A 25,777-nucleotide genomic window follows, 5' to 3' on the forward strand; every position below is an offset into this window, starting at 1 on the left:
ACCTTCCATTTTCGCCGAATCTATTAGTGTGTCTTTGTGTGTACACGTGGGGTAGAAACAGGGAGACAATTTAGTGTGAGTGTAGAACACTTTAATATGTAAAATTACATTGGGAACAACACATTAGTTTACTAAACTAGCCTACAGAACACAACAAATGTAACACAGTTAAAGAAACTATACATCAGCCAATGTACACAATATGAAACACATATATACACTCTTTCAATATATTATTATATAAAGATTTTTTTTTTTCTTAATCTTTAGAACTGGAAACCAAACAGCTTGAAGAGGGAGTGCTTCACAAAATGACCAAATGCCTTACATAGATGTGCTGTACAGTGGCTAGGTAGTTTTTACATATAGTTGTTGGAGCTTGTGTATTTCGCATGCCATATTGTGAAAGAACATTTAAATACACAAAACATGCTGTTGATATTGTAAGTGCTGTTGCTACAACTGGAGAAACTGCACGGTATGATAAAGATGAAGCAGGATTTTTTATATTTACAAAAAAAAAACCTTGGTCACTCTTTCCTCAAGCTGGTGATGCTTCCACCTGTCTTTTTCGTACGTTTTACACACATAAACATATTTAGATTTTTTTTTTTTTTTTTTTTTTTTACAAAAGCAGCACAATGAGGAGTAGGAGTGTGAGAACAGAAGCCGAGCCGTTGACCGCTACCGTCTGTGACGCCCCTCGGTTGTACAAACGCGGACTCCTTGGGGAGTTCTGCTTGAGTTTGCTGGGCGGTAGCGCTTTTAAATCCTCCAAAGCGCCGTACGCCGCCATGGAGAACTCCGGATCTCCCGTGGTCAGCAAGTCAAATACGCAGGACTGAAAGTAAACGTCCTCCACCTGCAGAGTCTCTCGGCACTTGGCCGTGGCTCTTTCCACCGTGTAGACCTGGTGAGGGGGTCGTAGCGGACCCAACTCGGTGGAGGCGCCCGGCTGCTGCCGGTGCTGCTGGCTCTGGCGACCCAGCGTGTGCTCCTTGATGAGCTCATTTCGCGGGCAGCCGTGCAGGCAGAGCTGCAAGCCGCCATTGTCCTCGGAAAAGTCCAGCGTGTCCTCGGGCATGCGGATGGCGAAGGTCAAGTAGCTGCCCACGCGCCGCACGATGATGGACGTGCCAATGTAGCGCGCTTGGATTTTCACTTGACGGCCCGTTCCGGAGCCACCGCGCTCCGTGATGGTCAGGCTCCCGCTCTCACCACCGCTGCGAGTGCCGTCCTGAAAGGCCATCGGGAGGTCATCCGTGGTGGCCTGGTATACTTTCTGGTCCGTGCAGCCGTGATATGACTTGAAGATGACTGTGATCTGGAAACAGGAAAAAAAAAAAAAAACATAACTATAGCTGCGGCGATTAAACAAATAGTTAGAATAAATTAATTACAAAAAGATGTCAAAGCAAAGGGAGGAAAGACTTCCTCTGGCCCAAATAAAATCTCAGCACCCAAACCACTCAAATTAGTTAGTTGCCCATTGCATAATTTTGTCATAAATTCTAAATGTTTAAATAGAGGGACTGACCCCCACGGGAAAAAAAACAAGGTTGCCCCACCTTTGTCCTAAAATCAATGAAATGCAAGACCTTGGTGACCACACGGTGGCAGCAGAGAACCAAACATGTAAATCCAATTGGCTACACCCTTCCATCCATTTGGCCCCAACTTTTAAAAACAGTGACCAGCATGTTATATGAGCCACTATCTTTTCTTTTCCGCCCAGTCAGACTGTAGTGCCCGCATTCGTACGAGCGGTGACAGTGATTTGTATTCTGGCTGAGCTCTAAAAAACGAAATAAACAAATCCAGAGCTCCCAAAGCGGCCATTTTCTTTTTAAGTACCTGACAAAGCGCCCGCCTCTGTTACGTTTACACTTTTGGAAGGGATACTGTACAATGATGGATGATTTCCTGTTTCAAGTCTGGCAAGTTGGAACCAACTCAGAATAGTGGCAATGCGGGTAGTGGCAGAGATACACCTTCCCTCACTTTCAGTTCGCTTAAGGCTTGGAAAAACAAACACATACAAAGAGAAATAGTACGAGGCTTGCCCTAGAATAAATAGGTGTATAAAAAGTACATGCGAATGTAATTTTGAAATAAATCCATATGCATCTATGTCCAGTGTATCTCCACGTTGAGCTTAGTGTATTTCAATAAGTTTGGTTCAGCTGAAATTGGGATCTTTTTTTCAGCAATTTCACCATTTTGCAATTTTTCTTTTATTTTTCCACATTATTCCATATTTACACAAAAAGTGCCAGGCTAATTACTTGACCAGAAGGGTGACAAAAACATTCCAGATTGCAGCGGTGTAGAATGTTTGAGTGAGCGTTAATCACTACCATATGACCACCCATGTGTTAAAGGTAGAGCGCTCAAGCATGTCAGTGATTCAACACCGGTGAAGGACTCTCCCTCCGCTCCCTTCCCCCTCTTTTCTCTCTCTTTCTTTCTTTCTTTCTGCCCCCTCATAGATCTGAGGCCGCTCCGAGACGGCAGGAATGCCGAGGAGACTCGAGAGGCACCGTGGAATGACGATTAACTTCACATGTTTTGGTGCTTTATGGTGAGGCTTGAGATAGCATGCTAATGTTCCACATTTTAGACACCATGCTAGGTAGGATTTTGCATCAAGGTGTCTATATGTCTTCGATTAACTATTGGGAAACTATATGAAGTGAGTTGAGGCATTTCATGCAGTACTCTGCTTTTTTTCTTCATAGCACACTGGTTGTCCTTACCTTGCTGGTGGCAGTGGCGCTGGACCCAAGGACCACAGGGACGTTGGTCACCTGCACGGACAGGAAGCGGTTGTCGATCAGAGGCCACGCCCCTTCCACTTTGCAGGTTTGAAACTCATCCCGGAAAGTCCGTAGGTGAGGGTCTCCGAATAATCCACAATGGGCGTACTTCTTCTGCGGGCCGCCAGAACCGGCGGCGAGAACCCGGTTCTCGTAGTTGCACAGCTCCGACACGGCCGGCCGGGACGTGCTGGGGACCTTGGCGGAGGACGTGGGTCCGTCGCTGGAGCAGTTGTGCTGAGAGAATAGCTCCTTGATGCGGAAGACGGACGAATGGTAGACCAGGTCACCGCGGCAGCTGCGGGCCTGCCGACGGGTGCACAGGGCGTAAGCCCGCAGCGCGATGCAGTAGTCCACGTCGGGCGGAGCGTCCTCCTGCAGGCCGTTTGAAGGTGAGGTGGCCCCCACGTACTCGGCATTGCAGCGTTGGATGCGACACTGCTGACAGTAGGCTGGGAAACAAAAGCAGGAAAGATATAACCAAGATATCCATGATCATCCTCCTTTATAAATTTCTTAAATTATATCTTCGTTAGCCCATGCACCTTAAACTCCCAACTTAAAAAAAAAAAAACTCCAATGAAAATGATTCCAAAATTTAGATCACAACCCAAAATCATTCCACAAAATCGACAGAATTGCTATGCCCACCTGATCAGTTCAGTGCACCTGGCGGTGAAAAGTTTCCACGATCACCAAGTCATTAAAGCCTGAGCCAGCGAGTTTCCAAATGCTCCCTCTTTAAACAAGCCCTCCCAGAAATAGCAGGCAGCCTTCAGAGTTAGAGGGAAACCAACCTGTGTTGGTTAGCCTGAGGCTGTTGAACGTGGTTTGGCTGCTGCGGAGATATTTGAGGTCCATTAAACTGCAGTACACGGGCACACCGAGTTTGGCGTGTGGTGGGCAGATAACACGAGGGATATCACTTGCACTCGTCAAATTGGAGTCTTAGAGAAAAATGGTCCATCTTATGGGAGTTTGGAATCGTTTTAAGGAATCACAAACGCTGCCCAGACATCTGTCGCTCATTGAAGTGACTCAACAGCTCCTCTGCTGGTTTCAGCAAAGTAGTGCGACACCATTTTGCCTCTGTCAAGACAATCAATGGGAACAAATTGAAATTTAAGTCAGTAAGTCAGTCATTATTCTCTGACAAATTAATGTCACAATGTTGAAAAATTAATCCACCCTTGGCCAATGCATCAATCTCCAACATATTAAAAAGACTACAATGAAAAATAGAGTAAATAAGATTGTGCAAGTCAAATTCTACAGGCTATTTTTATGATCAGTGATCAATTATGTCATCAGTTTCCACCTCAAGTCACATCTTGGACAAGACACTATCAAGTCTGTCCATGGGAATTTTTCTCACCACCAGCTCTTCCCTTTCACAGAGGTGTGACTCTGTGTGTGCGTGTGTGGGGGGGGTAGATGATTAATGCACGTCACCGCCATGGCACTTCAACACTAGCCCTGATAAAACAGAGATGCGGTGAAGGAGGTCAAGCTGGAGGCATTCAACATCCCTCCTTGGAATTCCAACCGGCCTCTGCCGCCTCATATCGGGGTCAGCGGAGTCTGCCCTGATTGACACCTTCTGACAATCACCGCCATGAGAAACCATCAGCTTCGATTCATCCCCCCCCTTAAACAGTCACACAAGCTTCATCTGGTACAAATGTGAGGATTAGTTTACGATGAAGATGTGTTGTTTTAAAAGCAGATGTTTACCAACCCAATATTGTCATTTCTGTGGTCACAATGTGGCATGGAATAATCACAGAAATGATCACCGATTAACCAGTCATTAAAAATGAATCAAAGTATCAAAATTGCTGATTAATCACACTTTGAAGCAATGAAGGCAAAATGATGTGCTCCACTTGGCTGCAACCAGCAGACTGTTTATTCAATCTCAGCCTGATTTTCTTTATTAAGAAAGCAAAGATGATGTCAGCTATGAAAGTTGGGGCTCATCCCCACACTTCAGTTTAGGCAAACCTCTAATCAATATGTCAAAAGTATTATATACATATCCTATCCATTTACACCACCATACAAATATTTACAGTAACAGAAAAAAGCAATTTACCAATAAAAATAATAATTTGGCCAATTTCTTAAGGAACCTTAGAAGAATGCACACATCTAAATGATTTGCAGAACTTTCCCATAGACTTTAAGGTACTTTGGGTGCCACATCTATCTTTTAATACCCTTTTTAATGCAATTTAACTCAAATAATTGTTAAAGCAAAATAAAAAGATGATTTCTACTGTGACCCAGTACAACCTGTAAAATAGACGTTTTTTCGTGCGTGTGTCCCAAGAGAAGTATTTTCTATACACAAAAGATTTAATATAAAATTTTCAAATTCTCAACAGAAGGCAATAAATAAAATTTAAAAAAGGAAAAAAAATTGCATCTTTATCCCAGCGACACACGGCTTTGTGGTTAGGTAGCGGTTTGGTTTCTCGTGTGTTGCCAAATAGCTCCACACTGGACACCGCTTCCCCTCAACGCCCCCCCCTCCCCACTCATGGCAGCTAATAAAGTTGATAACTCGAGCACCAAAACACCGTCAGTACAACTTGCTTCGACGACCAGGTAAATATAAACATTCAACTGGTGACTTGTGACAAAAAAATACACATTTTCTCTTTAAATTCGCCTCGTTTGCTGCCCTAAAAATGTCAACTTTTTTTTCCCTACTGCCGTGAGCGACCCTAAAGCTAGCAGCTAACAACAACCAAAAAAAACCCCGCTAAATTGGGTTTTAAGTTCAACAACGGCATTAATGTTCAGATAAGCACTGTGGGTGGTTAAAAGATGCTGTGCTTTATTTTAGAGGATTTAATGTTGTTTGAAAGAGAGGGTGGGGGGGCAAGTTGAGTTAAATCACAGTGCTTGGCTAGCAAAGGGTACTTTGTCCCCACGGTGGGCTCAACAACTTTTATTACCCCCTCCCCCCTTTCGATTGTTTAACGCCACGAATTAAACTAGTTGCACGTCAGTGAAACGTGAGCAAGTTAGAGCACAAGAACGCATGAAAACATTCCAAAGTTTTTGTTCCACCTCCCGGTGGTCCGACTGAGCGCAGCGCAGCTCCGCACGGGGAGGGGAACAACACGGATTTGTCCGCCCGCCGGCTCGCACGCACGCATGCACCACTTTACCTGGTGGATAGAGCAGCGAAATGACAACCATCGTCAGCGTTACACAGTCCCAAAGCTGCAGCTTAGCCGTGATCTGAGGTCCGCTTCTCCCCATGCCAATCCATTCAGTTAGAATGGAGTTGCTCGGCTGCTTCTCATCGACGCTGCGGCTGCGGGGGGAAATCAGAGCAACATTCGTCTGTCTCCCTCCCCAAGCGCTGTCATTCAAAAGGGGCCCCTGTGTTCGGGGCGGTTCTGCGGGGAGGGGTTTCGAGTGGAGACTGAGGGGCCCGAGGTGATGGCTGGCCAATGGAAGACGATGTTTTTTAACTGGCCACTTTATATTTACATGCAGTGGCAATTTACTTGAGGACGTTTTGCAAAAGTGTTTCATGGTGTGAGATGATAATTGCTGAATCAATTTGTCCTGCAGAGGTGGGCAGAGAAGTCAAACATTGTACTTTCGAACTCCAGTAAAAGTAGTCCTCCAAGTATTTCCTTAAGCGAAAGCACTTTTGTTTATATATTTCATACACAAGGTAACTCAATGCATTTTGATGTATTCTGCAGATTTTGAAGCATTTTGGGGGGCATCTGGTCTATCTGCCCCTCCTCCTGAAAACAAATGTTGGTGTGTTTTCAGGCCAGGAGGTGATCACCTGTTGCTTTCTCACTCCTGGTGGTGCCTCTGTGACAGTTGTGGGTGCAAACTAACACATTCTATCTAACTCGGCTTCCATAAAACTTTTTATGGTGTTGGAAGTATGACTTGCTTGTCGAGATTGAAGGACAACTGCCGTGTACTGAGTTTTTTTTTTCTCATGATCAAAATTGATTAGTTGTCCTATATAGGATTGTTTTATCTATCCAACATGGGTGCTATCTATTATTGTGGCTCAAGAAAAAAAAAAGAAAATACTCAAGTAGACGATTTTCCTCTGCAGTTTTCTGAGCACCATTAGTTTTTCCATGACTTTTTCAGCAAGCGACTTGCATGTTACTTTTTCCCTTTTGTGGCCAACTTTCCAACTCTCTCTCTTTCTCTCACTCCTTCACCGACACTTCATCTTTCATTTGCACAGCTGCCGTGAGGCCGGACCATCTTGCAAAGACACGGCCACTCGAGCCTTCAGCCCTCACCTGGGACGCGCTGTGGGCTATTTGAGCCACGCGAGGCAAGAATTTGAATTACCTTATTAAACGTTAGCGTTATGAAAAGCCCAACAGTTTCATAATTGTTTTTATTTTTTCAATTCAAATTGGATTAAAAGTTAATGTGTTGTTTTTGGTGCAGCTGGAACATTTGGGCCTGCTGACTTTATGAGAGAGAGGAGAAGTGAACCCAGACAGTTGCTGGATCACTGCGTCTTCTGTACACATGCCGGCCCCTCCGGCCGCACAATTGTGTGATTCAGGTGGCCTGTCAGCCTTGTGAAAGGTCTTGACGGGCCCATGTTGATGTGGGGCTGATGTATAGAGTGTAGGGGGGGAAACGAAGACAGCTCAACCCAAGTGGAACATTTGGATTGTTCTGAGCTACAAGGAGCCCTGTCACACTGGACCCAGTGTGCCAAGTTTATTCCCCGAAGAGTTCGGCTTTACTCTGTTTGCTCAGCTAATTTTGGGGCCAGCTCTCTTGATGGGCTGAATTCTGACATTTTAAATCCACCTAAATCACATTGACTGAGTATCTTGACATCAGTGAAAATGTTTTTTTTTGTTTTTTTTTAAATTTGCAATTTTTAAAAGTAACATTCACATAGAAAAATGACCAGGCCAGTAGATGCTTTTTACTGACAGGTTTGCCTTTTGTGTCACTTTGTTTTTTTTTTTAGATGGAGCTGTTTCTGACTTTTTGGAGCTCGGGTTAATCTCGTGGAGCATTCTAAAATGCAGCCCAACTCACCTGCTACGCTCTTCGTCCTCTTGACCAACTGACTGCATTTCCTAAAAGGACAGACCACGGTTTGTTTCAGATTAAAAAAGTTGGATATCCAATGTTTCTTTTATTATTCACTTATTATGCATACTATAATATGTGTGAGACAAAATCACATACAACATTCAATATAAGGCATAATACAAAGTCAAATTATTCAAGAGATTCATCCTTTTAATGGTATGTGTGCAAATATTTCCCTCAGGTCTCGATAGAGCGGCAAAATTAAATTTGCAGAGCAGAACATCCGCAACCTGGAGAGCTACTAATGAATGCGAGACTGATGATCAGTGAAGCAAACAGCTAATTGATCCAGGTGGACGGTAAGGATGACTTCAACACATGAAAGGAAGTCCCGGACTGCCTGTCAGACTTGATGTGAGGAGAAAGACCTCTTTCTTTTGCCGTGTTTCCTCGTGAGCAGAGTGCATTGCAAGACTCGGAAAATAGCAACGCTGAAGAAAAATACTTTTAGTAATAAACTGTAATCACTTCTAGAGACGTATAAGCACAGGAGAGAAGTTTCAAAAACTAGGGAGAATGTCGAGTGAAGCGAGAAGGAATAGGGGGATGGGTGGAGGAATGGGTGGGTGGGGTGTAGAAAAGGGGGGGGGGGGGGTTGAAGGATTGGGTTTCCTCTGACTGTGTGTCTCGGCTGCTCCACATGTTCCTCATTACGGTCCTCACACTGTGGGACCAGTTCCGCGCCGGGATGCTTGTTTTTGTTATTAGGCCCAGTGTGCTGCGGTCTGGTGGACAGAGCCCGAAAAGCACCGCCGGCTCGGGACTGTCACAACGTGCAACTGTTAGTTACGTGCAGTATCTGCACCGGTGCCCCTAAATAGTGTTTATACACATAGCGGCGTGTGTGTTTATTTGCTCCACTGTGGATTGGTCAAGATTTTTCTTGTGGAAACTTGCAAATTGATAGTAAACAATATTATTGGTATGAAGACATGTCAATGCTCAAGTAGTCACCGATACCAAGTACCGATACTGCTAGCACTTTTGATACATACAATTTCCCTAAAAAAAAACCTGACAGATGATTTTAAAGAAAGCCCTATATCCCATTTCTTCTTAAGATTACAAGAAAATATTGGCAAGTTTCTATTCTTCTAATTTCTAGTTCTTGATGATAAAATGGCCGCAAAAGTCACAAGTACCGATACCTTGAAATAAGGCTGATACCGATACCAATACCTGGTATTGATACTCCCCCATCCCTATTTAAAACTAAATAAATAAATCTTTAAAAAAAAAACAACTCCTAAATTTCTACACAATTGACAGAATGATGACATGCCCCTATAGGTGCTGCTGTTTTTGTTAGCAGCAGTTCTGATTTCTTTTTTTTTTTTTTTATGATGACAACATTTCAATTGTACATTACTGACCTGTTCGCTGTACTGCGCGTTTACACGGCCGCTTAAACCTTCAACAATATTGTTTACCAGGAAATGCAATGTTTACAAAGTGATAAAAATGGAAATTGTCTCAGGAAATTGTTGATCTGTCACGCTTCCGACGCTTCGCTCTATTTCATGCTCATCCAGAGCCGTCAACTCCGAGGCGTGTCACGTCCCTGCCGCCGGGCCGACATCAGAGATCGCAATCGGCGCGCAGCACGCGCGCAGCCTTTGCCGCCTCAGCAATAAGATGACACACTTATTGAATTTCAAACAGGAAGCAAACCAATTGGGCTGTTTTGTTTGTTTCAGAGAACCTCGCTCTGAAATGAAAACAGCTGAGACCAGAAATGAGATAGAAGGTTCAGAAAGTGAGTGTGTGTCAGTCTGGTTCGGGTCTCTCGCCTGTCGAGGAGATCTCTTATCTCGGCAGAGATAAGCGCTACCGCGGTGTGAATGCATGCGGGCCGAGGGTGATAGCATCTCCTCTCGAGGATCCCACTTGCAGGACCCCGAATGATAGCTGACAGCACACTCGAGGGATGGGAGGGGGGGGGTTGACTCCGGTTTGTTTGCACTCTTAACGTGGGCCTTGTGTAAATAACAATTATCATATGTAAATCAGCTCAGACCCAATGCTCTCATCGAATTACTTTTATATTAAAACATTAGAACCTTTGAGTGGCTAGCATATAACAACCAGGAGTTAGCACAGAAGCTAACATGTCTTTACTTGGTAAAAGAGATTTTTCTAGCAATCACATTTACGTGATTCTTCCTCTCACTCCATTTTCCTTTCCGCAGACGAACTGTTGACACGGCTTCAAGCTCCATGCACGTGAATAGACAGTCAACTGACAAGGTAACCCTAGCTCCGAGGTCACGGGGTCACGTGGCCCTGATGAGGGATGATGGGTAAAATAAATGGAGAGTGGGGACGGGAGGGGATTTTCAGACCCATTTGAACTTTGACCCCTTTGTGTTTGTGTGCATGTGTTTTGATGGTTACGCTCCCCCTTGATATTGAATCCTTGAATGTCAGTCTAATCTACAAACTCTCTTTTTAGGCTACCAAATCTACAAAAAAAAGTATACTGTTGAGATGATACAATGGAAACTTGAAAATGAAACCCAATAAAAAAAAGTGACGTGTAAAGAGGAAGATTGCTTCGCGTGCCTGGGAGGTGAGTCTTTCCACACTCGGTTGTTTTTGTCATAGATGTCAACTATTGACATTTTAGACAGAGTGAACTGACCACCCAGGAATGAGACGCTACGTTGCAATTAGTGTGATTTAAGCAGTGGTTATTTTCTCACTCTTTAGTTTAATGTGCATTTGTTACAGTATGAGTAAGGTGAGTAAACCCGATCTGTAGTTAGCACTCAACACTTGGTATTATTTCTGCCCCGGCCCACCCAGATAACAAGCCCGCACCACAAATAGATGGGCAGACAATAACTCATTGCAGGATACACGTATATTTAGCCGCTTTAATCTCGAAAACTTTTAGCCCGAGAAGGCATTCGGGGAATGTTACCTCGAGCTTGAATTGGTTTTAGGATGTTAAATGCGGAGGAACGTGGCAAGCGTGCGTGGCATTACCTGCCAGCTTGACTCAGTGGGATGCACTCAGACATGTTAGAGGGTGAATGAACCAAGCAAAACTGGGAAATGTATTTTATTTGTATTTTATGACTTTTATTTAGAAGAAAAAAACTCAGTGTACAGCTCAAGTGTGGAAAATTCACTACAGATAAACATATTGCTAGTTTGCCACCCTCTTAAAGGATAGTTTGTTGTTTCACGTTTTTACATGGGATTTTTTTTAATTGAAAAATACCATTCAAAGCTCATCAGCGACTAATCGGTAAAGCATTCTCAGATGTAACGGCGAGAAAAAAGACAACTTACCTTCAGCGTGCTTTTGATAAAAAGAGTCATATGCGATTTGAAGCGCCGCTTCCCTTGAATTGGCAGACACCGTTCGCACCTCGTTCCCCGACAACCTCAGTTGGCCGACTAAGTAGTGGGACGGCGACGGGGACAGATAGCCATTGGAATCAAAGCACATGACAGCAGCTGTCTGTTTCAAGAATCGGCACTTTGATTAGAGAAGGGATGCTAGTGAGCGATGAGGCCTAATTCCAACATATCTGGGTTGGGCGCTTTGTTTGCACCCAATGGAAAAAAGATTGAAGCACATTAATCAGATCAGCACATGCTTGCAAACAACGGAGCGTGTGCATGTGCGTTTGTGTGCGCACACATTTGTGCTTCTTGGATTTATAAATTATTGGAAGGCTTGAAAGCATATGTCACTTTTGGAAAGCGTCCTTGTATTCTCTACGAATTCCATCGGACAAACGGAGGAGCGCAATGGCTGGCCGGCTCCAGTATAAGCCGAGCATGTGTGCAACGTGAATGAGAGGTCTGTCTGGTGATCCGTGGCCAACCTCCAAGCCCCGCCTCCATTTGTATCTTGGCTTTTATAGCATTTTTTTATATATTTGTACCCTTTGGAAACAATCACCCAAACATAGCCCCAAACACACAAGAGCTATAAAAAGTGGAAGTGCCAAAGTCAGTGGCCAGAATCCAAATTGTCCCTATAACAAAACTTATTTTACTTGTACAGACAATATAACAGGTATTAAAACAAAAACTAGATCATAAGTTTATTTTTATTTGGTTTCATCAATTTAGCTTTAGCATACTTGTACATACAAATACTGGCCTAGTTTTCTAAGATTTAGTCTGTTTGAATGTACTTTTATTTTCCGAGAGAATGTACAGTTTGTACGTCCTCATGTTTGGACGGTCGAAACACAACTCGGAGATATGAATGCGATGAACTTTGCGACTCGGCGCGCTCGCCGCTTGATACGAGACCGCGTTCCCGGTGATTTATGAATGCAGAGAAGTCAGCCGCGAGGCCTCGGGGGCAAAGCGAGAAGGGGGTCGAGCAAAACAACACTGCTTGATTCAAGTCTGAAAAACGTCGTGCAGGATATCCAAACTTGACTGCAGCGTCGGATCTTTTCAGACCCCCTGCTTCTTCCAACAGCGATAAATTCAACTTGTAAACGAGCAAATTCCATTCTGAGCGGGGGGAAAAAAGGAGACATTGTATCATTTCATTTTATGTCGGAATTCATCTTGCCGTGTACATAATGCGGCCAGGAAAAATGAAGAGATGCGAGCGTCAAACAAAAAGAGATACTTTATTCCTTGAGCGCGTTGTAAAATTGCAAAAGGGAAAGAAAAAAAAAAAAAAACAGCGCCTGCCAATGATTTATGCAGCATTGTTCTTTCCACGCCACTCCAAGAGCGAGTTGCGTCCAAACATTTTCGGCAAGCAGCTGTTCACGCGGACAGCTGCAGGGGCCATTCGTCGCAAGCGAGAGGCAATTAAAACAAATCAAGCCAATGTTGTGTTTCAGTTGATCCATCGCTATTCCTACGTGTAATCCCCTCTCCCATGCCTCGCCTGTCTTTCGCCAACGCACAAACACGTGTAGGAATTTGAAAAGGCACGCGCACACGTCGCATCAACAAGCGGGCGCTGAGATTCGTTTCTTCGCCAGCGATAAAAGGCCCAAATTGCAACGAGACGACACAGTCGGATTTGGGGGGCATTACCGAGGCCAGAGCTGAGAGGAGCCATGTAATCTCCATGATTTACTGGGCCGTGGATTTTTTCCATAGCTTCCTCTCGGCGGTATGCAGCCACACAAAGGTCTGGCTGGCGTCGCGGCGGCAAGGTTAAATCGAGCGGCGGCCGCCACCGCGCGTGCACCGGCGCATTCTTGGACGTCGGTAGTCACACGACATAGTCGCACACTCGGACAACAGTTGTTGCCTCCTCTCACGGCACAAAGCAGGTGCCAGGCAGGTTTTGGGTAGTGGGTGGGTGGCCTCGGCTACAATGTGGAGTGCAGGTTTTCTTTTGTGCACGATGATGAAAATAGAGCATGTGTTCTGGCTTCAAATCTCGGATTAAGTTTTGCTTAACCGGTCCTGACAGCAAACTAAGTTTGATGATGATTTGGTCTTTGTATCAGGAGTCACTTGATTAGATTGTGGGATGACAAGTGTTGCACCAATCTCTATAAAAGGCAAGATATTTTTCTTTCTATTAAAAGCCTCTAGCCTTGATGAGTCAGATCAGATATCGGGGATCTATTGTCCGATTGCGCCACCTTTAATGGAAAAAAACGAAACTGTAGAATCGTCCTCTCAAATAATGGCGCCAACCTGGCTTTTAGAACCAGCTGCAGTAAGAGACAGCGATGGCGGCGGCGCTTTCAGCAGCCGTTTTTTTTTTTTTTAAACTTACAAATCACATGCACCTTTGAGCGAGCATCCATGGCGTAATCAGTGTGATGAGATGACTCATTGTGAGAAGATTATTCCCTACTGAGGACTGGCCAAGTTGCTGTCATGGTTTGAATGCAAGAATTAACATTCATCCGTAGCAAATTTAAAAGATATTGCGTGTAATAGCAGACAGTCTTCCTATTACTCTTCAGAGACGTATAAAAAAAAAAAGTTGCACCAGCTCATCTAATAGCTGAAAGTAATTGCGGATCATTTTTTATTTGGAGGAAAATGGGGTGCAATTATTCTACATTCCAGTTTTGTAGTTTAAGAATTTCTGATACTGTGTGTATGGAATGAAATGACTTTTTTTTTTCTCAATTTATTTACAAATATCATCTACCAATAGCATCTACCAATATAATAAAAATAGCGGAAAAGACTTTCCACACAGCAAAATTTTTAAACATCACTGGTCCGAAGCTAGCTTGATTGTCAGGTCAACTTCATCTCCTTTTTCTTTGTCAGTGCTCTTTATGTAGAATAGAGACGTGCAAGGGTCTTCTACATTTCCATCCCCGCCGATAACTCTCACAGCCCTCCATCTACTATGTTTAAATATAAAGGTCATACTGAATCGGAATTTCTCAACACATTTCCGTCTGCTTTTTAGCATAATGTAATTTTGTTTTATTAAAATTCATTCGAAAGTCTTATCGTCAATGTATTCTCAGTCTTCGCACCCATAAAATACTCCCAAGCTTCATTTCCTCCAACCTTCACTTCCTCCACCCCCCTCATTTTCCACCTAATCCCGACAGCAGTATTTTAGAATAATCGCATTCAGCTAGGAGCGCTTTGGTAATTGCTCGGACCCTCATATCGTGGAAAGCTGGGGCAGGGGCCGGCGGCATCAAAGCCTGAGTGATCATTCCTCAGCCTTCCTTTACTGATGGGGGACAGAGAAGAAGGGGGGGAGAAGAAACACAAATACAGATGGACAAACAAAGCGGGGGGGAAGTCAAAACTGAAGCAGATGTGGCGATAGCGCTCAATGGACAGAAAGACGGACAGCAACAGAGGAACCGGCTCTTGAGTAAACACCAACTGGTGGCACCGTTTGGGATGACAAGGGAACCGGGGACCACCTTTAAGCATGATGTGGAGGTGATATCATAGATAATTAAGGAGGGGGGGAGGGGCTAATAAGGCCCCGCTTGGTTGAAGGGGGCAGGAAACCCAGGCAAAAGCAACTTGAGAAGCCGAGGCCTCATTGTGCAGCTGTGCACCCGATTCTTCCTCTTCCCAACTCTGCAGCTGCACAACGGCACAAGTATTTTTCCATGGCCGCTCCTCTTCTATACATTCTAGCACATGTTAATTCTTTGGAGCATTCATATGAACACACCATACACCAATTCATCTTTAGGCAAGTCTTACAAAGCTGGCTATGTCTTCTGTATTCAGGGGCGCCACTAGGGGGTGGCCAGGGGTGGCCACAGCCACCCTTGTAAATTACACTTATTCATTCATTACATAATACAAATTCTTGTGGAACTCGATAATGCTAACTGTTATTAGTGTGTGCTCATTAGATTATTAGTAACATTTAATGTGACACAATAAAGTATCACTAAAGATGTTTTTTTTTTTTTTAAGGGGATTACCAGTTGCTTTCCCAAGACACATTTAAGGAAGCACAGCAAGTTCCCCGATTCATGTCATGTGTTTTTCACTCAAGACGTTATAAAATGGGAAGTGCTGACCTAGAAAGCATCTGAGCAGATGTTGTCCAGAGAATACGTATTAGTCAAAAACGCCAGTGAAACAATGAGGTGAGGCTTTATAAAAAGCAGAATGATGTCTCCTCGCAACACTGAGTCTCATAGCTACAAAGTATTTATGGGGGGTCTGAAATTCAAGGACGCAATGTACTTGTAACGCTTTCGGCAGCTTTGCGAGGACCAAAAGTGCAGGTGCCCGTAAGTTTAAATTGCTTTTTGAGGGTTAGGACTTGGCTTTAGGGCTGCTGGTGGAATTAGGATATAGTTATAGTTTTAACCCCTCGTTCTCTCCTTTGCAGTCGAGTTTTTTGTCAGCCTGGTAAATTGATTCTAAGAAGTAAAACATTCTTAAGGGCTATATTATTATTGCGTTTATCACGGGCCCGTTCACTACGTTAATGGACACATTTTGGCATTAAACATTTGAAGGAAGCCTCGAGGGAAATTCGTGTTCGTGCAAGTGTTGCAAACATCTTTTGGGGGTTGTTTGAAGTGGTCAGGTAGCAAACTCCGCTCCTTGAAATTATTCTGCTCTCAGCGTAAATTCATATTTACAGTCACCTCAATTATAAACCACCATTACCCCAAAAGTTAGGAGAGGAGCTTAGGACTTCTATGGTGCAATGACTGCTGAGCATCGCACCCCACAGGGAGATGGAGAGGGTAAACGATGCAGGGGGGAGGGGGGGGGTGAGTGGGGGGGAGTCTCAGTGCATTTGCAAACAAAACCAGAAGGTGGAGAAAGAGCGGATAATATGTGGCACCACTCTGAGAGCCGAGCCCTCGGCCACGGCACCTTTGTTGCCAGATCACAACCAGATGTGCCAAGTGTGTCCAAACAGGAATGACTGTGGGAAGGCAATTTTCAGCAATTTGTCAGATTTGGGAGTCAACCTCCCCCTCCCTCCCCCCTCCACCTATGCACCGCCTCCATTTTCTTGTGAAAGACAAACACTTGCGTTCAGCACGATCATCTCAAAACGCAAACGATTCTCTTCGCCTCCAGCGCAGTCAAGTGATGAGTGATAGCACAGTAAAAAAATAAAAATACAAAGGCAGATTGCAAGATGGAGCTTGCCGTATCGACAAATAACCACCCGCCTAACGTTCATGCGTCAGCATTAGCAGAAAGAATTACTGATCCAAATGCGGAGGGTGCGTTTATTTGCTTTGGGTATTTGCTAGCACCGTCTTTGCTCATGCTGGACAAGAGAAAAAAAAAATCTAACAAAGACGTGGATTAAAGTTGAATATCCATCTCGAGACAGCTCATAAATTCAACATTTCTAAAGGTTACAAAACTATTTGATTTTTTTCAATTCTCACTCAAGCAAACCAGGGACATCAGGCAAGCTCTGATTTGAATTAGCACAGTAAAGTCACATGACACTCGGATGGTAATAAGAAAAACATGCGGAGGTGGTTGCTCGTCTCCAACACAGCGTCTTCACTGTTGTGTCTCGCTCGGGTTGTTCCGTAACAGAGATGCTGCCACATTCTTCGGAGTCATTCCCACCCACCACGAGCGACTTTTTTTCTACTCGTCTCTCCAGCCGCAAGTTTTAATCTGGTTTCAAATGAAGGCACACTTGCATTGTCATCGCAGCCGCCGAATTTAACCGAATAGTAAATAAATGAAAATCTCCACAGATGTTTGAATCTTGCCAGCCAATGAAAGGGCCGATTGTAGGAGGGTTTGCGTGACTGTCAGTCATGTGTCATGTTACTCCAAAAATTCACTACTTAATGCCTCTTGGAATTGGTTGCCTCATTGCTCTGGAATTTGGGATCAATTATTGTCATTGTTGATCTTGCTGGGAAAGTGTTTACAATATCTTCTGCAGTTTTGTTTTTTTTGTAAGCCAAAGAAAAAATACTGGAGTATTCCAGTGTGGAAAAAAAAAAGTAAAAGGGATGACTCAAGCTTTTAACAGTATTTACTCCGGCGCTCAAATGACATAAATATCAGGCCAAGCAATGCTGAAAAACTGAGTTTTGCTTCCAAAAACTTTCCAAATGTACAGAAGGTTTTCAAACATCAAGAGGCCCCGTTTTTATTTTCCCCCGTTTGAGCTCGCGTGCGTTACATGTAGGTGTGATATTTGCTTTTGTGTGCATGTTAAGACCATTGTGCAAAGAAGAGGGGGGGAAAAAGGAAAAAAAAAATCTGTCTCGCTTTGCTTGTGAGTGACAGGCCCTCTTTGTGCTCACGTGTGCACACCAGATGTGTGTAGAAATGTGGAAAACGCCTCTGGTGTGAGTTTTGTGTACAGTTTGTGTATTTGGAAGGTGATATGTGAGTATGTTTGGGTGTGGCCAAGCTATGTATTTCATCATATGGTATGTGCCGCTTACATTCTTGTGGTTCCTCCCTTGGTACGATTGTGTTGGCATGCGCCGCTTGTAGTCGGACGTTATGTGGGCGACAATGCTTGTGTGTACCAGTTGCTGTGCACCACCTGTGTCCAAGCCCCCCCCCCCCCCCCCCCCCCCCCCCCCCCCCCCCCCCCCCCGGGGGGCTTGTTGTGGCTCCATATAGTCCCCTCATGGCCTCACAGGGATTGAAGCTGTCGATGTCAGGGATATTCGGGGACAGGCAGATGGAGCGGAAATTCACAAGAGAGTTATTAAAGTGCCTCCGATATACACTAGGTCGCGCTCTCTGTCGGGGCCTCGTGTTTGTTTTATATTTGGCTCCTTGACGGATGCCAATCTGCTCTGAAGCATGTTGACGGCTAGCCAACCTGGCATGCTAACCCTGGAAAAAAGAAAACACACATATGTGCACTTCTCTGGATTCTCATTCACTGGAATTGATCGATTTGAAAGTGAAGCAACGGATATTTGAACACTAATGGTGGAGCAACATATTGACAGAATACTCACAAGCATATTTTCACTATCCTCTGTGAATAACAATCAATATTTTTGCGACTCACTGAGAGAATGTCGCCGTGCATGGAACAAATGAATGACATTTCAATTCTTTTAAATGAGGAAAATGATTTACTAGCGTGGTCATAGAACAAATAAGCTTATAGCTCACTGTATTTAAATACAATTTAGACAAAAAAATCACATAAAAACAGTAGACATTGTTTTCCTTTTGTTGTTCTTTGTCAAAAAAATGCTTTGTAATTATTATGACCTATTCTGGGATCCTGATTTATTGTTTGAAAAAGCGACCTTCAAACATGATCAAGCCCTTTAACATAAGAGAAGAAGCGACACATGAGCAAATGCCGCAGCTGCTTTTCAGAATGTCAACGTGCCTCCCAAACGTTTGCTGCCTCTCCAAGAGAACAATCTGCTTCTGCTCTTTGTTGACTGTGAAGATTGCTGTCTCGGGTTTGGCAAACAGATAAGAAGCGATTTCTCTAACTCAATCTGGGACATTGTTTCCCCCCACCACCATCATTTATCGTGGCAGATAAAAGCCTGATTTTAAATCAAAAGTCATTTTGCTATCACGCACTTCTCTGCCAATCGACCATCATTTGTCGGTTTTTTTTTTTTTTCACTTGACCGACAGGTTTGAAAGTGTATGTGTTAGTAATTTGCCAATGCGTTTGCCGGGGTTATTGGTGTCATATCCCACAATGCAGCGCGGAATTCCTTTAACATGTGGTGAGTCAGGAAAGGGGCGGTTGACCTCTGGCTTCCCACGAGCCCCTCGGGAGCTGCTTTCCTCTCTTGCTCCAGAAATTCGGAATCGCCGCGCAAACTGCTGCCGGTTGTGACTGGAATTGTAATCACCTTATTCTACAAACTGAAAGGGCACTCTTCCATTGGCTTTTTCCTCCAAACCCGCACTTCTTCTTCTTCGTCCAATTTCTTCTTTGTGTCTCTTTTTTTCCTTTCGTGTCTGTTTTAGTCATCCTGCTTGTTGATGCAAACTCAGCACATGTGATCCATTACGCAAGGTAGACTGGAAGAAGCAGGCAGTATTTATTTCGATGGATTTGCATTGCCGCTCTTTCACAATTAGCAGAAGGCACACTGTCAAATTTGGAGAATTTTCTGCGACGATGCCTTTCATGCAGAACATCAAAAGTGACAAAAAGGCGGAAAAATGTAGGCTTTTACAATCGGCTTTAAAAGTAAAACTTATTGGAGCGTACCAGTTGAGGCAATCTAATTAAACCCTCTTCCAGCCTTGTAAAAATAAAAACGGCCGTCGTTCTTGAACTGACCCAAACCAGTTTGAATCCAGAGCAAATGAAGCCTCATTGTAGTTTTTCAAAAAAAAATATTTCAATATAATGTTTTCTAGATAAGCACCTCACTACAGGTGCTTCAACCGAAGCTAGCGGATGATCCCTAATTGGTGAATGGGCGTATATCAGAGAGAACTTATGAAAGGATTCAAAGGTCTCCAAGATGTCAACGAGGCCTTGGGGCGTACGGAGGCTCTGGGTCAGGGTCACCACAGGCATGTATCCCGATGTCTTTATTGCGCCAGTGAAAGGGGGCCGTGTGTTTTGGGCAGTGGGAACGTCCCGGCGTTAACTCCGCTGGTGGTGGTTGGGGTGTCGGTGGGGACGGACGGAGCAAGTGGGGTGCGGAGATGGGGCGATGGGAAGTAGACAGCTGCACAGGGGTGAATAGGAGAGCCCTTTGTGTCCTGCCAACAAAAATCTGTGACCAATTACTGTATCTGTCTCTCTAGGGGGAATTCTTAAATGCTTTAGGTGGGTGGACAGAGAGGATGCCGTTGTGGGAAAGAAGGAAGGAGAAAGAGATGGTGTGCAGATTGCTGAGTGAGGTGTTGTTTGTGTCAGAGCAAATTTTCTAAAACCGCCCTTGGTGGATGCACGTTGTCAGCAGCGCAAGATTATTATTATTTTTTTTTTTAAATGATTTTTGCATTTCATGTGTTTCTATTTTGAGCACAGGAAAATGACAATTTGTCCCTCAATTGCTTAGTTGGACTTTCCTGAGCGTGCTTCCTATTTGTGTGGTTAGATTTCCAGCTATGTGAAAAGTACGTCTGACTGAGCGGTGGGGGGGGGTCATCGGGAGAAGGGAAGTCGGGCTCACGAACGGGTTGCGAGCCATGTGTTTGACATTAAAGGCCTAATTACACTTTTAAAAGCGCCGTGTTTACCACGGAGAACAATCTTGTTAGGTGTATTTTACTGTCTCTGAAATTTTTCATCTTTGACAAGCACAATTGACATTATCATAATTACGAAAACGGTTACCTCTTAATCGGCCCGGCCGCTATTTCACCATTAAAACTGTCTGCGACGGAAGTCGCTAATGGTCAACTGCTCCTCTCGGTGCATTCATCAGAAAACCCGATGTCGGATGCAGGACACTTGTCCTCTCAAACATTTAAACAGGGAGTTCGCAAAAAAATTTCATGTCAATATTCTATTTTGATTGTCAAGAAACCACCAGGCCCGTTGAAAAACAACCAATCAGACACAAGGTGTGACTGACAAGGTGTCAATCATTCTGTGGCGTCCTCGGCTCTTAATATTTAAAAATATGCACAGAGCCTGTTTTGCAACATTACACAATGCCACACAAATGCAAACACTTTAATTTGCATGTGGACAAAATTACCATAAAAATATTTTGATCTCTGGATGTGTCAATGCATTGGCACCGCTGCTGACCCCGCAGCCAATCCCTCATAGTTGCCAATGGCGACAATTCCGGTGTCAAAGCAAAAATCCAAAAGTAAAGTAAAAAAAGGAAATGTCACAATGAATAAAAAATTCCCCCACCTCAAACTTTTTTTGTAAACAACTCTAATTTGGCCAAAAACTGACTTTACACCCTCAGCCGATGCGTGTAAGAAACCGCTTGCTTCACTATGTGGTCAAGTTCTGTTGTCATCACGTCAGGCCACATTAGCATGTGGCTTTTTTTTTTATGTCTTTTTGCAATTACCCATGTCATGTGGTTTCTGGAGTGCATGTAAATGTTCAAGAGGAGGAAGAATTCGGAGAACCTCGATTCATCTTGACCACACTCCCAAATCCCCAAATGGCTAACAGTTAAACGAGCATTCACCTTTCCCCCGGAATTAAATATTTTTTATTTGGGTTAAGACAATAGCCCAACGTCTCAACCTCCGTGTGGGTCGGAGTCATTGTTAGTCGAAAGGATGTTCACAATAGCACTTTGGGGGTCACCACATTCTCTCTCTCACAGTGAGGGATCTGCAAACGGGTTCTTTTCTACCAAACCGCGGGGGTGAATTCGGAAATGGAGGCTACCTGTTGCATGAAACATGCTTCTGCTCTGCCACCCTCAGGGTAAGGAAAGCACAAACTGCTGAAAGGAGACTTGGCGTCGGAACCAAGCACATCTGGTAAACGTTGCGGGGACCTCTTGGGCTTGAATTGCCTTCTTCAAAAAATATCGACAAAGAAAGATTAGCATGAAAAGGAGCCAAAGTGAAGCTATTCATTCTGGATTCAGAACCACACTAGAAGTGAACGCTGACACAGAACAGGCAAAAAAGTGCAAAAGTAAAGGAACAACATTTAGTTTGTCCGCTTGTTCTCGCAAAAAGTTATATAACCAGGTGATGTATATGTAAGGTAGAAACTGTGAGCAGCGGCCTGGTTCTTGTTGATGTTGGCCGCAGTCCTCAGGAAAGGTCTGCGCAAGCAACGTGACCATGTGCAGTCCAAATACTCTTCAGTTTTTTTTCAAAGCTCCAAACAAGCTTTCATTCCTGCTCTTCTTTTAAACATTTGCGATACCGACACTCGGGAGTACGCACGACAAAGAAGTACGATTTCTAAAGGTCTTTGAGTGGAAGACAAACAAACTTTCCTCTGCACTCGCCTTGGAGCACTTGGACCTTTTTTTGGCAGGGTTCAGTGTTGACTCACCATCTGTACACCTTGCCAGCTATTCATACCTTCCTCCCACTCTCATTTTTATTTCTTCAGCAAATCGGTCTTTGAGCCAACTAACCATGGCCGGTCCACTCAACTGGTAAAAGAAACAAAAACGACAGGGATGAGATATTCAGGGTTAACAGTCTGCTCTTTGTTTTGATGGTGAAACAAAGACTTTTTTGCTTGGATCCAGGTTGGCAAGGATCGTGTCTGTTCGGGAAAGCTTTGATACGAGATCCCGGTGACATAAATTGAACAGTCAGATCTTTGAAGAGCAAGAATCTTCCTGGAAAGGAGGAATTGACATGGAAGCGTCACTGTCTCGACAAAGTTGTAGCTCCATCTGTTCCTTTCACACCGCCATTGATGCTCACTTGCAAAAGATCTGATGTCACTTGATATCACTTGATGTCATTGAACTTTCCCATTTGTCTTTGGATGTCTCCACCATATTCTGTTTTGGAAGTAATCTGCTGACACATGGCAAACTGGAATATTCTCTCCCTGTCTGTAACATGGCTAACAGGACTCAAAGCGGGTGTTAACAAAGAATATTGCTGAGTCTACTTGATTTCCTTGCCAACATCTGTACTTTGGGCTAACTTCAAGTACAGGCAGTCTTCAACTTTGGAATGTTTGGAGCTACAAAAAAAAGCTCTGGCCGAGCTAGCTTACTCGCTATACTTTGGTACTTCTGAACTACCTTGTTTTTATATCCACTGATATCTCTCGAAGTAAAAATGCAAAGTCCATTGTGGGTAGATGGCGTTTTGAAATGAGTGATGAAGATGATTGCAAAGATTTCTTCACCCATTCTTCCACCCCCCCTGGAGGATCAGAGAGGAAGAAAGACTGGCTTTCCCTCCACATTGCTGCTGTTTGGAATGCAATCTGCCCGCCATCTGCAGGCCTCCCCGGCCGGCTCTGTTTGATATTCAAACAAACACCTGTCAAAAGACCGTGTCTCATCCCTCGCAGGAGTTGGAAATTGGCAAAAAAATGGGAATTTCTTCCCCTCGGCAACAAAAGAGGCGAATGTGAGTTTTTATTTCAACCACCTGTGTAAGAGTTAAATATAGACTTTATTGGAAGACTCAAAGGACTAATTCTACTTTCCACTGAAACGTTTCAGAATAATGAGCTATTGAGAGTGTTCTCTGTTCAATCCAAATTTTTTTTTTTAGCTGGTGCTGCTGATGTGCATTCACGTTATAAAGTTGCCACGGAGATTTGGGGGATGTTATTTGCCTTGATAAAAGGGTCTATCCCTGTCCCCCTCTTTTCCATGTGCTCTGTTCTCCTCACCTCCCTCCTCTTCCTCTTTCACTGAGATGAAGGCTCCACTCAGGGATGCTGGGGCGCTGTTTGGCAGACATCCAGGCTTCACATCTGCCTGGCTGCTGTTGCTCTCGTTCTCCCCCACTCTTTGGGTGTCGCACCATTGCAGGGTCGGTCTGGAGTTCTGGAGATGTGCTTTCACGAGCAGTCATGATGAGATGTCCAGTGTGAGAGACAAATGGCACACGGAGATCTCAGAAGGCATTGAGAAATGGTTTTATCTCACATCATTTCAAACAGCCGTCTGTCCCTGCCAATGTTCCTACGTGATGGAAAGTCCACAAGAAGCTTTCAGTGGAGCCAGCTGGCTTGCTGGGAAAATCCGAAGCAGTTAGGGAGAGGATTAAGTTCAGTGTTAGGGATTGGTTTCGGGATGCGTTCGGGGATAGAGACAAAAAGGCAAATTGGAGTTTGTAGGAAGAAAACACGCCAAGGCAAGAACGTAGTCCATTCCAAGCACCTGGTTTTCCCATGATAGTGCTTGTGGCCCAGACGGACATCTGTGAAAGACATCTATATAAGTTCAGGTCTCCCCCTCTCTGTCTGTTCGCTTGAAAGCTTTTCACAGCATATTTCTTCCATCTGGTGTCACAGAGAAGCTCTCGTGATCCTTCAGAGACCCGAGTTATTCCTCAACGTTTGTCTCTTGCACATTATAAAACAAAAATTGCTTATTTATTACTCTGTGAAAAACATTTTCATGTACAGTTTTATCTCATCGCAGATGTGCTGCCAATGTCAGGTCAGGAGATGCATTTTAGTTGAGCGAATTGTTGCAAGGTGGAGATTGGAGCTCATAACAAAGCATGACCCAGATCTGGAACGGACGTGTTACGCTAACATTAGCATGTTTTTCTTTTATTTCTAGACGTCTACAGTTGGGTTGGACCTCAGTGGTAGATAGCACATTTTCACGAAAAGCTCCATTTTTACTTGAGTGACCTTTAAAGCCGCTCAAACAATGGCATTGTTAGATTAGCTCACTTTGGTACACTCAATTTGATAAATGACTTGAGCTCGGCCATTGTATCGTCATGACCTCTCTTGCTACGGCTTTCCACAAACATAAGGTTTTATGGAAAAGATGTTGAAAGCACTGAGGTGGAAGGTGGCAGACAGTTGGAACGAAAGGTAACGGGAAGAAGAAAGTGACAATTAGGGACAACTAATCAGCAAGTGTTTAGCCAAGCGCATCTCCCCACACTGGTGCCAGCGCTTGCACTGCGCTTGAACCTGCGCCGAATGCCAACGGCAGATAATTATAAACCCACGGGGCAGGCCTCCTCTATGCACTGAGAGGTTTGGAGCCTCAGCCGAGCCTGAACTCTTGACCTTCTTCACACACCAAGCGTCTGTTGTGGGCTTCGGGAGGTGCAAGATGGGTCACAGCAAGCGAGAGAAAGGGGGGAAGGCAGGGGGTGGCGGAGGGCCACAAGGGCAAAGGGGGGGCCGGCTGAAAGGAGGGGGGACGCAGTGGTGGGGGTGGAAGACACTGGAGGGTCAGGTTTTTTCAGGCCAATCAGGGGAAAGGGGAACCACTTGACAAATCTTTACAGCGAGAAATCCTTTTTGTCATGCCCTCAGCGGTTATCTCTTCTCTCTCTATCAGCATTCAATAGGCGGGGAAATATAGTCTGTTCAGCTCCTTTGGTATACAATGACCAGCCTTTGTTTGAGCCTGATCAGCTTTGAAAGTTCTCCCAACTTATCATCACATTGGCAAACATTAGCTACCATTAATTATTCAGAGGCCTTAGTAGCTTTAAAGTCACTGTCTGACTTATAATAATAGGCTTATTCAGATATATTGCAGTCTACTTTTTGTGGTCGCACAGATTTTCATTATTAGGGCTGTAATGGATTATTTCAATTATTGATTAATCTGTCGAAAAATGTTCTGGAGAAAATGTCAATTACTATTTCGATCTCTATCTTTTGTGCCGGAAATGTCAGCGGGGGACCACCTCAACTCATCTTGGCATCTTGCGCTCAACCTAGCGTTGCCTCTCTCTTACTCGCTTTGCCAAATTGCCCATGATTGAATGTAATTGGGACCAGATAACGCTCGCTCAGCACGATTTGATCACTTGTGACCTGGCTGCTACTCTACTCTGACACACTGCTGATCATTTATTGGCTGGCTTGCGTTCAG

At 44.2% G+C, this 25,777-nt stretch overlaps 1 protein-coding gene and 1 long non-coding RNA gene across 13 annotated transcripts in view; one reads left to right on the forward strand and one right to left on the reverse strand.

The window, feature by feature from the left end:
• Positions 1 to 25,777, forward strand: part of LOC125965825 (uncharacterized) — a 37,669-nt gene that overhangs the window by 1,944 nt on the left and 9,948 nt on the right. For 8 of the 12 annotated variants that reach the window (XR_011087523.1, XR_011087530.1, XR_011087524.1 and 5 more), the window contains 8 exons: positions 2,490 to 2,581; positions 2,739 to 2,862; positions 2,945 to 5,426; positions 7,057 to 7,149; positions 7,810 to 7,939; positions 8,119 to 8,236; positions 10,127 to 10,184; positions 10,390 to 10,506. This is a non-coding gene — a long non-coding RNA (uncharacterized lncRNA). Of the gene's footprint in view, positions 1 to 2,489; positions 2,582 to 2,738; positions 2,863 to 2,944; positions 5,427 to 6,544; positions 6,674 to 7,056; positions 7,150 to 7,809; positions 7,940 to 8,118; positions 8,237 to 10,126; positions 10,185 to 10,389; positions 10,507 to 25,777 lie in introns of all 12 variants that reach the window. The other 4 variants (XR_011087522.1, XR_011087521.1, XR_011087528.1 and 1 more) reach the window with 4 other exon arrangements.
• rgmd (RGM domain family, member D) lies at positions 70 to 11,353 on the reverse strand. Its single transcript, XM_049716606.2, has 5 exons — positions 11,235 to 11,353; positions 7,881 to 7,921; positions 5,996 to 6,144; positions 2,757 to 3,268; positions 70 to 1,324 (listed from the first exon to the last, which is right to left on the reverse strand). Exons 1-5 carry the CDS (start codon positions 11,262 to 11,264, stop codon positions 626 to 628), a joined length of 1,431 nt encoding a protein of 476 aa, XP_049572563.1. The 5' UTR covers positions 11,265 to 11,353; the 3' UTR covers positions 70 to 625.

The sequence above is a fragment of the Syngnathus scovelli genome, chromosome 10, assembly GCF_024217435.2.
Source record: "Syngnathus scovelli strain Florida chromosome 10, RoL_Ssco_1.2, whole genome shotgun sequence".
NCBI classification, from domain to species: domain Eukaryota; kingdom Metazoa; phylum Chordata; class Actinopteri; order Syngnathiformes; family Syngnathidae; genus Syngnathus; species Syngnathus scovelli.